Source organism: Diospyros lotus, chromosome 2 (genome assembly GCF_014633365.1).
Source record: "Diospyros lotus cultivar Yz01 chromosome 2, ASM1463336v1, whole genome shotgun sequence".
Classification (NCBI taxonomy): domain Eukaryota; kingdom Viridiplantae; phylum Streptophyta; class Magnoliopsida; order Ericales; family Ebenaceae; genus Diospyros; species Diospyros lotus.
In genome coordinates this window covers 42,408,589-42,423,931 of record NC_068339.1, presented here as the reverse complement: position 1 = coordinate 42,423,931, position 15,343 = coordinate 42,408,589, and the positions used below count along the sequence as shown (strand labels likewise).

The 15,343-nt window shown below is 35.7% G+C and overlaps 2 protein-coding genes across 2 annotated transcripts; one reads left to right on the top strand and one right to left on the bottom strand.

Annotated features, from left to right (window-relative positions):
• Nucleotides 1-3,499: 3,499 nt before the first annotated feature.
• LOC127793921 (aquaporin TIP2-1) lies at nt 3,500-4,809 on the bottom strand. The gene is made up of 3 exons (XM_052324715.1): nt 4,556-4,809; nt 4,181-4,431; nt 3,500-4,017 (listed from the first exon to the last, which is right to left on the bottom strand). The coding sequence occupies exons 1-3, from the start codon at nt 4,680-4,682 to the stop codon at nt 3,649-3,651; spliced, it is 747 nt and encodes a 248-aa protein (XP_052180675.1). The 5' UTR covers nt 4,683-4,809; the 3' UTR covers nt 3,500-3,648.
• A 6,232-nt stretch (nt 4,810-11,041) lies between these two features.
• Nucleotides 11,042-12,376, top strand: LOC127794829 (protein JINGUBANG-like). The gene has a single exon (XM_052326084.1). The coding sequence runs from the start codon at nt 11,042-11,044 to the stop codon at nt 12,374-12,376; it is 1,335 nt and encodes a 444-aa protein (XP_052182044.1).
• Nucleotides 12,377-15,343: the final 2,967 nt, after the last annotated feature.

Genomic DNA, 15,343 nt, shown 5'->3' with positions numbered 1-15,343 from the left:
ATCAATGTTATGACACATATATATGGAAAAAACAACCTGAATCCATGATCCATCATTATCAATAGAAAAATCTGAAACAGTAAGAATCTCAGCTAAGCAATTTGAATTATTAGGATTAGCATTTACATTTCCCCCTTGCTTTTGTTTCTTAACGAAGTCCTAGCAGTATTTTTTGATATGTCTCTCTTTCCCACAGTGATAGCATTTCCATTTTTTCTTACCCTTTTTGTCTTTCTTCTTACCTTTTTGCCCTGACCCACTAGCATGATCATTATTACCAGTAGGATGTTTTTTCTCATTCTTCCCTTTTACAAAAAGATTATTTCCAGATTTCTTTGATGTTTCTAGTTCCAATTCTCTAGCCTTAATGCCTGAAATAACAAGGTCTAGACTAAGTACTATGCCAGTATATCTTAATGCATGTTTAACAACATCATAATCATCAGGCAATGCATTTAACAAAATCATAGCTTCACTAGAGTCACCTAATGCTTGATTAGTACCTCTAAGTAACAATGCAAGCCTAGTGAATTCGCCTATATTCTCATCCATTGTCTTAGATGTACTCATTTTAAAGTTAAACAACATACCTTTCAAGTAAACTAGATTAGGTGCAGAGATTATAGAAAACAAGGAATCTAATTTATTCCAGAGTTCTAAGGGAGTAGACATACCATCTACTTTGCCAATCACACTATCACCCAAATGGAGGAAGATCAGATTGAAGGCTTCATCTCTGATTTCCTCTATTCTCGCAAGTTGGTCTGCAGACTATTTGAGATCATCCGTCTCAAGTGCTATAAGCACTTTATGGTAAGAGAGCAATACTCTCATATTCTTTTTCCAGTTTCCAAAATCTCATTTTCCATCAAATATACCGATTTCAAATCTGGTAGAATTCATCTTTGTCTTGCACGAAGGTAACCTAGAGGGCTCTAGACATTGATGAGAATCAACACAGCAAACACCCGCTGACACGGACTCTCTCAGAGAACCCTAGATTTGAAAAATGATTGAACTTACAGTAATCCTAAGAGCCGAACTTAACACAACTCTGATACCACTGTTGGGAACAGATTACAAAACCTTAGGATTTTTACAACTTTCAATCTCAGACTTTCGATGGACAGAATAGGAAGCAAAACATTCATACAAAAATTGAAAACGAAAACGAAAACGAAAACGAAAACAGGCACTAGAGTTTTTACCGTGGTTCACCTCAAAACGAGGCTACATCCACGTTGAGCTTGAGAGAGAAGAGGTCATTGCACTATGAAATGAATCCAAGATTACACCCATATGAAACCCTCACAAACCTTCAATACAAACAATGGTTCGAGAAAACAAAAAGGCCAAATAATCACTTAATACAGATTAGAGGCAACCCTATCGAACCATAAAATATAATCTATACAATCATTTACAGAAAAAGAAATAGAGAGCAAATCAGAGAAGAACCTTAGCCAAAGACGAGAGCCTTTAACCCAAAAACAACCCGATCTCACTTTCTCTTTCTTTTCTTTTCGCCTTTTTCGTAATTTTCGTCTGATCGGTTCACATCTCGAGGCGAGGTTAAAAGCGATGAAGAGCGGCTGGGATTGAGTCTCATAAAGCATAGATGGATGGATAAGATCACATCGTGCAAGCACGATTGATTATTCCAACAGAAGTGGCAGGAGAGCAGGGAATAAGATCAGGCAAGAGAGAGCAATCGGGCGCCATCAGGGAGCTGCTGATGGTTGCCATGTGCTACCATCCAGCAGCTGCCAAACCGCAAGCTACGATTGTAGCACGTGGCCCTCCAACCAGCCAAAAGCAACGACGTCGTTTGGAGCTTCACAGCCAACAACACCTTCTTTCTTTGTAGGTTCAAAGCTAAGCTAAGTTGTCCCCGTATGACATAAATGATAAAGCTCTCATGTTTTTTTGAGTATAGTAGGGGATTAACTTTTGGTAGAGCAAAAATGTCTCATTGGAGATTGATCGGGTGTCGAGTGTATAAAGTTGCAATTATATCTAATTTACCTGAAGGCCGAATTAGGGGAGAAGATCGATTCCCACCAAAATTAGATAGGTAAAGTCCGAACACCTAAGTTATAAAAAAAAAAAAAGAAGTTAAATTTGAACCTTATTACGTGATATTTTTAAATAATTGAATTATTTTGGTCATGTATCAAACTGATAAAATAGGCATTATATGCTAACAAATATATGTGGGGGAAGATTATACAAATTTATGAATTGAGACTCTTAAAGCCTTTGGATGACTACTTAACACGAGAGGGTTTCTGTAATGTCATAGTAAAGATCAAGTGTATTTGTTTTTTTTTTTTTACTTAACCATTAAGGGCTAATTTTTGCAATAAGTCTAAACATCAAGGGCATCAACGGCAAAATTTCCAAAAATTAATTAAATTTTTAAAAATTTATTTGTTGGGACGTACTGTCTATAGCAAAATTCGTCCCAATTTAGCCATAAACATTTCCAATCTTGGCCGAAATTTTAATTAAATAATTAAAAATATATTTTTTATTATTCTAATTTTGGATAGATATTTTCATTACAAAATAGTCTCAAATTAGCGACATAGGTTCTTCCGTCATTAATTTATATCAGAAATTTTATTAGATAATTAAATATATATATTTTATATTTTCCTATTTTTCGACAGGCTTTTGTGTTGCAAAATTAGTCTTAAATTACCAACAGGAGTTTTTTATTGCTAATTTTCGTTGAAAAGTTAACTGAACAATGAAATTTATATTTTCTTTATTTTGCAATGACTTATTGCTTTGCAGATCGGTTGCTAAATTTCCTATAGGATTCGTTGCTAAATTTTGCAACGATATTATCCACTGCAAAATTGTTAGTATTAATTTGGTCCCAAATGGATCTCACATTAGCAATGTAATATGTTTATCAATAAAATTTCGTTATTAATTTATTGTTTTCTTATAGTGTCTCTCACTATAATATCTTTTTTCTTATACATAATCGAGTCTTCCTTTTTTTCATCTAACTAGAATCACTTTTTTTGAGAAATTATTCGTCGCCTCCAAAACACCTCATAATTTCTCCTTACTCTCACAATAAAATGGTATGATACTCCATAAGTTACACTATAAACTATATAATATAGTTAAAATATTCAAAATAGTTCACCTAAAATGATGAAATAAGGCGGCGAGACAACGTAAAGCGATAAGGTGCATGACTAAATATCTTTTACCCAACACGGTGAGGTGGCACAAGCCGCTGAGACATAGTAAAGTGAGGCGGTGAGGTGCGAGAAATATTTTTAACTTTCATAATATATTGTGTAATCCATGGAATAATTATAGGATGGTCCCTAATTATGTGGTTAACAACGGTGGAAATCTACTCCAGATAAAAGCGAAGGACAAAAGTCAAGTACATGGTCACCGGCTTCTCAAGAGATGCCATTTGAGTGAACTCTCAACTGAACTGAAGTGAACTAATGAAGAAGAAGAAGAAGAAGAAGAAGAAGGAGGAGGACAACCCAATATTCAAACAAAAGCACGCACAGAGAGATCAAACCAAATTAAAGATTCAAAAGAAAGTAAGAAAGAAAGAAAAAGGAGGGGATCCATCGAAAAGAAATATGAAAGATCCCTCCTTTTATTAATTTAGAAGTCGCCGGAGAGAGGTACATGATCGCGTTGCATGAATACGATCGGGTAGATGATTCCGGCGAGCCCCCCGCCGACGAGTGGCCCCACCCAGTAGATCCAGTTGCCACTGAAGTCGCCGCTGGCAACTGCCGGCCCGAAGGAGCGGGCCGGGTTCATCGACCCGCCTGAGAATGGGCCGGCCGCCAGGATGTTGGCTCCCACGATGAATCCGATGGCGATGGGTGCGATTGTGCCGAGCGAGCCCTTCTTTGGGTCGGCTGCGGTGGCGTAGACTGTGTAAACCAAAGCGAAGGTGATGACGATCTCCATAACCACACCTTCCACGGCTCCCACGCCGGCGGCCAAACTGTGGATTGGAATTGCCTGGAGATTAAACAAATTAATTTCCTCCAAATCAAAACCCAATCAGTAATTTAATATTCATTATCTAATTACAATGAGCTGCCCCAATATCATTCTTTTTATCTTAAGAAAAATGATTTTTAATGGAAAAAAATACAACCAGAGTGTAATTAATTAGGCTTACCAAGCCACCAGTGACAAATTTAAGAAGGTAACATGCGACGATGGAACCTAGGAGCTGGGCAACCCAGTAAAAGACGCCGGTAAGGAGGGTGATCTGTCCCCCCAGAGCCAAGCCGAAGGTGACGGCGGGGTTGACGTGGCCGCCGGAAATGTTGGCCCCGATGGCGACCGCCACGAAGAGAGCAAATCCATGGCAAATGGCAATGGCCACCAGCCCCGAAGGGTCCAAAGCAGCATCCGATGTCACCTTGTCTGCAAACGTGCACATTAATTAAACAACAGAATAGATCAACTGATGAATTTATTGAATATATATAAATATATAAGGGTGGTGCATGTATGTATGTATGTATGTATGTATATATTATTTCAGTACTGAAAGCTATGGCGGAGCCAACACCGGCGAAGACGAAGAGGAGGGTGGAGATGAACTCGGCGAGATAGGCCTTGATAGAGCCCAAGCTGAAGGAATCGTCGAAGCGCCCAATAGCAATGCCCGCCATTTTAATTTGGAGGAGGAAGAGCTGATCAGTAAAGTAAAGCAATCCCTAGTTCGGGCTAGCTAGGAGCAGGAGGAGGATGAATTTGGATGAAGGGAGAGGCTTGAGTTTCAGAGGATGGAAATTGAGTCCTTCATGGACTCGTATATATAAAGAGGAAAAGAACTTGGATCATAAACCAACGTGCTCATTTTGTTTATCAAAATATATTATATTACTAAGACATCATTGTCACAATATTTATTTACAAATCTTAATCCTAATATATATTAGTGAGTCAATTTAATAAATTTTAACTCACTAATTATCTGCTAATGAATATCAACCTAGATATCTTCAAATAAAATATTATTATTATATTTCAAAATAAGATAAGTGCCAAATATATATACATATATATATTTATATGAAATGGAAGACATGTTCAAGGATGTCCACCAATTATTAATGCTACCTTGTGGGAGAGGCTTATTGATTGATTGATAGAAACATGTCAAAATAATTAAAATATCTCTTACTCGTTTTATAAACGGATTTCCTTTCTATCCTCTCTCTCCCCTTTTTATGGTCGCTTCCAACAATTGCTTTTCTTTCATTGTCTCATTTTTCTCACACCTATTATCATTACATCTACCTTGATGGAGAGGAAAGATGCATCAATGGTCAATGCGTAAGAGGCGTGATGTTGCGAGGCAAAGGCGATAAGAGAGAGGTAGCGACATGCAATTGTTAGAGATAGCCATAAGAAAGGAAAGAGAGAGAGGGGACACGATTATGAAAAAGGAAAAGAAAATAAATTTGTAATGTAGTAAAGAATATTTTTATTATTTACAATCAATTGGCAAGACTATCTGACAAAGTAGCAATGCTGGTCCACCAATAGGGTTTAGGGTAAATCCAAGCTATCACAAGACCCTTGCTTAATTGGCGTTTAGAACATTAGAATTGTCCAGAAGCTCATCAATGATAGCCGAGAGGGAGAGGGAAAAAGCGTTTTGATTGATGGGGTCCTCCGAGAGGGAAAAAGAAAGCCAAATGATGACGAAGAAGAAGACGACAATTCATGGCGGTGGTGGAAACGCTGCCTTTTTAATTTGGGCCACAAATTGGCACCGACCCATGACCAGTCTTTGAGTTTCATAGAACAATGTGTGGTCCAGTCTAGGATTAGATCAACTTAATTATTATATCTAGTGATGATAGTAATAACAACAGTAGTGAGTATCTAACTCTTTCTTAATTCTGGGGGTTTAGTACGTATATTAATTAGGGTTTGATAATGAGGAACAGTAGCAGGCCGGGCTGGATAAGAGAGGAGTCTTCAAAAATTATTAATTAGGTAGAAATTGGTTAACTTTATATGCAAAAGGGGATGGGTTCTGGCTTTCTGTCTCCTCCTTAATTTCTGTATTTCTCTGTAGTTTATACTGAATAAAGAAAAAAAGAAAGATACTTTCCAAGGTAGAATGTCTGAAGCTCTATAAAGGATGGGTATTTAAAGTTTTTTTTTTATTATTATTATCAAATTATCGTTAGCTTTTCGTCTCTCTTTCTCACAAGTGCATCTATAATTTTCATCTTATGTATACAAATTATCTTAGTTATTTATATGATTTTATGTTCATCTGAACTTTTTCATCTCAATTACTATTAAATATTTGACTTTTAAGTTATTTTATTTAATTAATTATAGACTGTAATCTGGGCTATATACATGAATCAAGATAAAGCTCAATTTAGTTTTGTTTGGGCTTTGTTTGTTTATTTTTGAGAGCATTTCAGCTCAACTTGTTTATTTATGATTTGAGTTCTATAGAAAATGTTTGAACTCAGTTTGTAAACAATTTTTCATATTCGGGCATGTTTCGGGTTTGACTCATTTAAACTAAATGAGAAGAATTGGAGGTTGTTATGAAGCTTATTCATAAGCAAAAAGTTATAGAGTTTGTTAATGAATAAAAATACAATTATTTATAGAAGACTTGTTTTTTAATGAATAATTCATACAATTATATTATTTAATAAAATAATAAATTTTGAAGTATAAAAAAATTAAACCCTAAAACATCTTAGATATATATATATACTCTTATTAAATAAACAAATAAATGAATTTTTAACGAATTTTAAATAAACAAGTTCGTAAACATAAATAAATTGGACAGATTTATATTCAAGCTTAGCTTGCTTATTAAAAGATCTTTAATTTTTTGTTGAAATTCATTTATTTACTTAATAAACAAACATAGAAGATTAAAAATATAATCTTATTTGATTTGACTTTCAAGCCTATTTTAAATAAATGCATTCACAATTTTACTTGATTAAAAAAAGAAATATAGAAGATTACTTGATTACATAAGACTTTATACTCGATTAAGATAATATAATTTTTGATGTGATACATCTAATTAGTATATTATTCGAGTAACATGAATTAGTACTTGATTAAAAAGATTAACATACTCGATTTATTTATAAATTTTACTCAATTATTTTCTCTATCATATGCTAATTCTAATACACTATTTTGATCATCATCACCGACAAATGTCTCTTTATTTTTTAATCAAATCAAAACTTAACAGATAACTCAACTCTTAATTATCCAATTAAACTCACTTTTAAGTTAAAAGAAAACTTACAATCATATAAAATACTAAGGATACCTTCTCCACAAAGTATCATATGTGCAAAGAGAAGAAAACAAAAAGAAAAATAATTGATCTTATGTACCTATAAAAATATATATCAGACAAGTTACATGTTACCTTATAATTTTTACAGGAAAAAATCCCAATTCTAATCATTATACTCAAGAGAAAAAGGAAATGTCACATGCCACGCCATCATGCCTATATCACTAAGGGAAAATAATTCCACTTAATCATACTATACATGGCATCATGAATTTTATACAGTGTTTAATATATTGGTAGCATATATAGATAGTCTCAAGTTTGACAATAATAAATTTTGGGTAAATGGGAGCCAGCTCCAGCTGTAGCTTCCACAAGACAAAACTAAATTTAGCAATTCTAAGGGTCGAAACATAAGAGACGATGCATTAAGGAAGTTCCCAGGTGAACAGTCAAACAAATTTGTGCCATGCAGACACGAAGTCATTGGGAAAAAAAGGCCAATCTGATAAGACTATTTTAGTTAGGGCAAATGTTATACTTATCAATAAAGTTCACAAATAAATTTTATAAATTTACCAAATACATATAAATTTATAATAATTTTATCTAAAATTTATAATAATTTATACTAGCAAGTACATTTATTATTAATTTTGTTTGAAAAATTGAATGTAAACATGGTATATGAAAACCATATTCAAAATGGATAAAACGTACCGTTATACGCAATGAAATTATATGAGATCTTCGGTTGAATTACTAGTTCGGTAACAAAATCATAGAAATCGCAAATTGTTTACGACCCACAACTTAAAAGCCTCACTTACACAGAGATTGCTTTGAGAGTTTTCTTCTTTTCTTTTCTTTTTTTTCTACACAAGTCAGAGACTTATCGTGAGTACACTTTCACACATGCATGTCACATATATATTGACATGAACGAGCATGCTTATGCAACAATCTGCCCACAAATGGTAGAAAATGGGTTCAACTGCAAGATTGCAGTTGTCTTCGTCTAACTGCGCACAACAGGTCTAGATCTGGAGCTCTCTTTGAGCAATTCGACCCGAGTTCATAACTCGGATTCATAACCCATATTTGTTACATCTCTTATTTCCACGTAATGAACTTCATATATCCATATACTCTCATTTTTCCATAAATTTCATATATACAGATAAACCGTACAACTAGCATACTCATTTATTTCAAGAGCTTATTACTATACAATTATTAGATATATATAGCAACTCCATTCTTTAAGTAAATTCTATATGCTATACCCCAGATCCCTTAAGTCAATTAATCACTTGCTTAATTTATTTTGTATTCACAATTATAATTCAACAAATACTTATAATTGATCGATATGTGAATACAACCAAATGTGACACTTAAATAGATCTTTCCTTTTTTCTGAAATCTTTTCATCATAATCCAATTATTTTTCTAAATATACTCCATCCAATCGAATCACTAATGGTCTTTAGTAACATTCCAAGCTAACAATATTGAATTATAATTTAAATATCAAACGATATTGTACAAGATCCTTATGAGCTTGAGAGTCTCACACAACTAAAAGAAGATATCCATATATTTTGTTACCCTATTATGGTCAAATTTTACACACATGATATGAAACATGTGATATGGTATTATTCTCATTTTTTCATAAAACGTATGTCTCTTATTATATAAATACCATACATGTAAAAGTTCAAATACACTTAGTATCTAACTTGAGTCTATAATTTTATTTTTCACATATTTGTTAAACATGATTTCTACTTGACATTCTTAAACAGATAAATTGACTTGGGCACATCAATGATCTGTCTAACACAACCAACCTGTGTAACCCAACCGAAAGAGACGTAGGAAACATTGAAAAAAAGATGAGACATAACTGGAGGAGACGCAATCGAAGAGAGGAGTTAAGAAAATGCCAAAAAATTGTCATGTCAATGCGTATGCGTATCATTTACTAACTAAATATTTAAATGAATGATTTTACACAATTCATGAGCACATTTAAAAATACAAAAAGTTCGAAAGCATAAACATACTTTCAACTAGATTCAAGAACACATTTGAAATCATAAAAAGTTAAAATTCTATGAGAAAAAATGCAAAAATTCAACAACATAAATATGTTTTTGACCAAAAGAAAAAGATAATTTAAGCCTAATATTATTTTATCTCTTAAACTGAAATAAATCTATTCCACCTCTGCAAAGTATTAAATAATCCCGCTTTGGTGGGATTAATTTTTTTATGCAAGATAGAACAATTTTGCACTCCAATTTGTCTCTCTCTCCACTAATATCAAACAATACCTTATTTAAGATTTACGATACCAAACAAAAAATAAAATTAATTTAAATTTATGCCTCCTCAAAACTTAAAATACTAAAAATATTAATATTATTTTATTCCATTACTAATTTAACTTATGCTTAATATTTATTCTATTACTATTTAATTTAAATACCAAACTATACGAATGCGAAGCAACAGTTGAAGAACCAAAGTGGCAGACAAAGGGGAGTAAAAAAACATCGTCCTTGCCCACCTACCAAGCTTTGATTGATTATTCATATAGCTTTGGTCGTAAGGTTTGAACTGGCAGCCATCTCTCATTTCCATCCCAGCATTCGCATTCCCGTCCCCGACCACCTCGAGTATTTTATTTTTAACTCCTTGTCTTCATTCATTGCTGTTAACTAATATAATATACACTCCTCCAATGTCTACTTCGTAACCCAAATCATAGAATTTGAGGCAATTTATCTATCTTTTATCTAAGAAAAAGTCTTCCAATGGAAAGTGCACCGAGGGCCATCGTCCAACCCCATATGTAAGGTTTGGTCTTCCTCTTCGTCATTTGTTACAAACGCAATGAGCATTAAATAATTTGAGTCATGTGGGCCTCTGCTACAACAGTACGCGAAGAAAGCTAACAGACTCCTATGCAAAGTAAGACACAAAATAGAATAAAAATGGAAATTAGAAGATCGGGTAGGAGGCGAATTGAATGTGGCAAGGATATGGTAGCTGACGCATAAAGAGTACTGCAAAGGTAGGCTTGCTTCTTTACCATGGTTGCCCCACAGGTGCTAAATCAATCCTTGTCAATCCCGTAACTAACTCATCCTTCAACCTTAATTCACACATTTGGGCACTATTACATGCCGACTCTAAATTAATGCAGCCTCTTCCAAAATGGGTACAAGGCATTACTTTACCTGCGTGTGCTTATCTTTGTAGACCTCTGCAAGGAGGCCATCCCTTCCAGGGTTCATATATACTGCACATTATAAGAGTAGGTAGCAGAGAAAATCATCATAATGGGTAATAGCGGAAAACAAGATTATAATGGCGAATAGAGAGGCTATGGAGACACGACCTCCTAAATCTCAGTCCAGTGCACTCCTGTTGCTTCTCAAGTTTAGGCAGTTGGGGACTCGCAATGGCCCTCAAAGTAAGAGATGATGGCCGGGAAGACGTACCAACCATTCACTAGGAACAAAATTAACTACATTTTCTGCTAGTGATCCCTGACCGTAGGAAGGATGGCAAGCCTTTAATTGCCTTCACAGCAGAAAAAGGTCCCCCACAGTAAAAACCTACCTACAAAATTAGGACACTCTTCTACAACCTCACATTCATTTAATCTAACAGCTCAGCACCATTTCTAACCCTTTCAACTCACCAGCCATGGAGTTCTTTGCAAAACAAACTCATTGGAACTTCATGGACGAAGAAAGGAAGAAAATAAATTTACCTAGGAGACTCTCCTTTGGTAATCAAGAATCAGACTCCCACTTTGCTTCAGCAAGAACATCTTCTGCATCTGCAACATCATTTCCGCTATGGCCTACAAGCCCTGAGACACCATGGACTCTGTCCCCTATTCGCACCTCTCCTACTCCTCTTCTCTACCATTGCTTAGCCTCCCTACATCGCCATGAAGGTAACATCTTTTCTATTGCAATCTCAAAAGATTTTATCTTCACTGGCTCTGAGAGTAGTAGAATACATGCATGGAAGCAATCAGACTGCACTGAGATGGGTTATATTAAGGCTAATGCTGGTAAAGTCCGGGCAATCTTGGCTCATGGAAAGCTGCTCTTCACTACACATGGTGACTTCAAAATACGTGTATGGGATGTGTCCTTGACACAGAATTTTCAACCAAAGAAGATCAAAACTCTACCCCGAAGAAGCTCATTTTTCCTGTATCCAAGGAAGAATACTCATCAACACAAGGACATCATCTCCTGCATGGCTTACAACTATGTAGAAAAACTATTATATACAGGTTCATGGGATAAAACAGTCAAAGCATGGAAGATTTCAGAGAGGCAATGCGTTGATTCATTTGAAGCTCATGAAGGTATTGTTAATGCTATTGTGATCAACCAAAATGATGGGTGCGTCTTTACCTGCTCCTCTGATGGCACAGTAAAAATATGGAGGAGGGTATTTGGAGAAAGCTCGCATATTCTCACCATGACATTGAAGTTTCAACTCTCCCCAGTTAATGCCTTGGCATTGAGCTGTTCACCAAGTGCCTGCTTTCTCTACTCTGGCTCCTCAGATGGGCTCATAAACTTCTGGGAGAAGGAGAAGATGTCAAGTAGGTTCAATCATGGGGGATTTTTACAAGGTCATCATTTCTCTGTTCTTTGTTTAGCAGCCATAGGGGACTTAGTTCTCAGTGGTTCTGAAGATGCAACCATACGAGTATGGAGGAGAGAGGAAGGCAATACATTCCATTCATGTCTTGCAGTCATGGACGGCCATCATGGGCCAGTAAGGTGCCTAGAAGCTTCTTTGGAAACAGAAGATACTGTAATAGGACTGTTAGTATATACTGCAAGTTTAGATCAGACCTTCAAGGTTTGGAGAGTTAAAGTTTATCCTACGGAGAAGGTGAACACAGAAAACTCAGTAGCAAACAGTCAACAGTCAGAGATTGCAGAATGTCAAATGAGTCCAGTGCTTTCGCCTTCCTGGGTAGAGAAGAAGATGCAAGGCAGCCACTTTTAGGGAGGACTATAGTATAGTATATGGGAAGATTTGAACTTTTGTAAGTTAAATTTGACATATACATGTGGTCTGTAGTCTGACTCTCAATATCATAATAATGGATATAGAAGTGACAATAGACTTTGTTTCTCCTAGGTCAACTCTTTCCTTGTTATGCACAGTTGAGCAGAAAACAGAAGAATGCATTCTACCAAATCTGACAATAATTTACTATTCAACTTTCTTAATGCCTTCGGTACATGGATTTCTATGAAATTGTCGAGCTCTAATGTCAGGCATATAGTTATCAATGGTGTAAAGGGTGCTTGGATTCAAGGCGTGTGCTTTGGAGATGCAAGGTACACATCTATCCAAAATGTTTATAATATGCTTATTTATCATTGTTTTCAATTTGTAACAATGAAAAGGTAAAAACAAAATCCAAAATCATGAATGACAAGTAACTAACACTATAATAATAACTAATATTACTTCAACAAATCATGAATGTTAAGTAACTAACACGATAATAATAACTAATATTACTTCAACAAATCATGAATGTTAAGTAACTAACACGATGATAATAATAACTAATATTACTTCAACAAATCATGAATGCTAAGTAACTAACACTATAATAATAACTAATCTTACTTCAACAAAGTACAAGAATAAAACCAATAAGCATTATTCAACACAAGTTGATATATCCAAAAAGAAGAACAAACCAAAATGCAAACACAATAAATCACAAGTAAATTTAAACTATAATCTAGATTCTCATGTCAGTTATTAAGAATTACACACTATCCTTAATCTTTATCATCAAACTTTATCATCAAATTAAAGGCTGATGTATTCTTCTTCATCAACTCCTCAGTTTCCTTCAAATCAGTCTCTCTGTCATCCATGAGCTACAATTGAGTAGACTTAGAGGCACTTGCAAAAGAGTATTAAATTTTTTCTTTTGATGAAGAGGCAACAACGCTTGCTTTTGATCTTTTGTTTGATGGACCCGCTCAATCACTCCAGTAGCCTCACAGCAACATTACCCCTCTCTCTCTCTCTGGGAGTACAACTCTCCCCATCATTAGCCCTGCTCGAGTTTCTTCCCTCCACAACAGCATTGGAGCCTCTCAATACCTTCTCTTATGCCTTGCACCCTCCATCCTCCACCCTCAACTTTCACCTACTCAGTCGTCCCTCTTTCACAGATCATTCCCCAAATATCAGTCTCCATAAAAGAACCCTCCTGATTGCTTTCAACTTGAGCTGCAAACTGACAAGACCCAAATCAAAATTTACTCTAACCTTTGTCTCATTGGGCGCATCCTCAGTCCATAGAAATTCAACCCAAATGTTCAAAACTCACTTAAGTTAAAACATAATTCTCCCATCAACAGGATGCGCAGATGGTTGTTGGCAAAACTCCATGGAATGTCATGGTGAAGCTCCTGATTCTCAAAGATCGGTCACCAGATTTGAAGATACAGGAGCTCAACTTCTCTATGGCTGAGTTTTTATTCAGATTCAAGGTTTTTTCCCCAACAGGATGAACTCATCAAATGCCCATTCCACTGCTGCAGTGATTGATCATCCTCTCCGGGTGGATGAATAGGGCTACAAGTGAAAAGAGCCACTCATGAACAGCTCAATTAGGGCTTGTTTTCAGTTCATTGATTTAGTTAAATATATAAACTTCAGGGATTTTTAAGCTCATTTAATAAACAAGCTGAGGTTGAGCTTTAAGCTGCTTGGCTCATTTGGGCCATCAACAAGCTCGTTTATAAGCTTATTCCAAAATAATGTGTTTATAACTGAGAATTTGTCATATTATTTATATATTAAAGTACACTAATTTTATATGTTACTACATAAACAAGCCTGAATTAAGCTTAAAGTGAAGTTTAAGATTAAAGCTTATGAAAAGGCTCACTCACCTAATTAAATGATCCGAGCTAAAGCTTGACAAAATTCTAAATAAGTGAGCTTGAGCCTCAATTTTGAGCTCAACTCCAGCTCGTGCCCAAGCACAAAAGACAGATAAAATTCTAAATAAACAAGCCTGAATTTTTATGGGTTTGGTTTGGCTTGGCTCCTTTGCAGCCACAGGATGAAGTTTGTACTGCCATCAATGGCTGGACTCATTGCCTAACAATGCAAGTTTGCTTCAAAGTAGATCTCCCTCTTTGCTTGGGCTTCACAATCAAGAGCATGCCGGATCAAGATCTCTATATCTCCATCTCATACGAACGACTTGTGGATTTCTGATACAAGTAAGGCCAACTCACACATCTTCAGAATTCCCAGAGGCCACAGCAAATCACTCCCATCTCCCTGATCTTGTCTTGGCCTCATCTCAAAGCTCAACCCATTCGGAATCCCAATCTTGAATAGGTCAAAAATCCTGGTACAACCTGAACCAAGAATATCCTACTTCCTGGCATCCTGCTACAGAGGAAACTTCATTACAGTTCACTCCTGGGTTGAATCTTAAACCACTCCCCTGACGATCATCACCCTCTGATGGCTATGTTGGCAAGGTCCAACTGCAGGACCATTGAGCTGATCACTGAGTCGTCTTATTATTTTACATCCACAAAAGATACTATACCACTTGTGTCCAAAGGGTAAGAATATACAGATGACATGTAAAAGTGACCCTACTGCCCAGCTCAAGGTAAGAAGTTAGTTTACCCAGAAAAGAAGTAGCTGAGGCCTATGCATGGAGGAAGAATCCTGGGGAAATAGATCCATGAATGCACAGAATGTTGAATTCATCAAGAGAATATATATAAACAAAAAATACAAAAAGGCAGTTAAAAATGAGACCATCTAGGGCTTCTCCTTCCTTTAAGCTTTTTCCAACAAGAAGAAGCAGAATTGCTCAAGGCTCTCCATGAGATGACATGATAACTGACATTTGTTCTCATCTAGGACAGGTAGAAACTTCAATGTTTGCCACATACCCCTGCAACTCTGCGG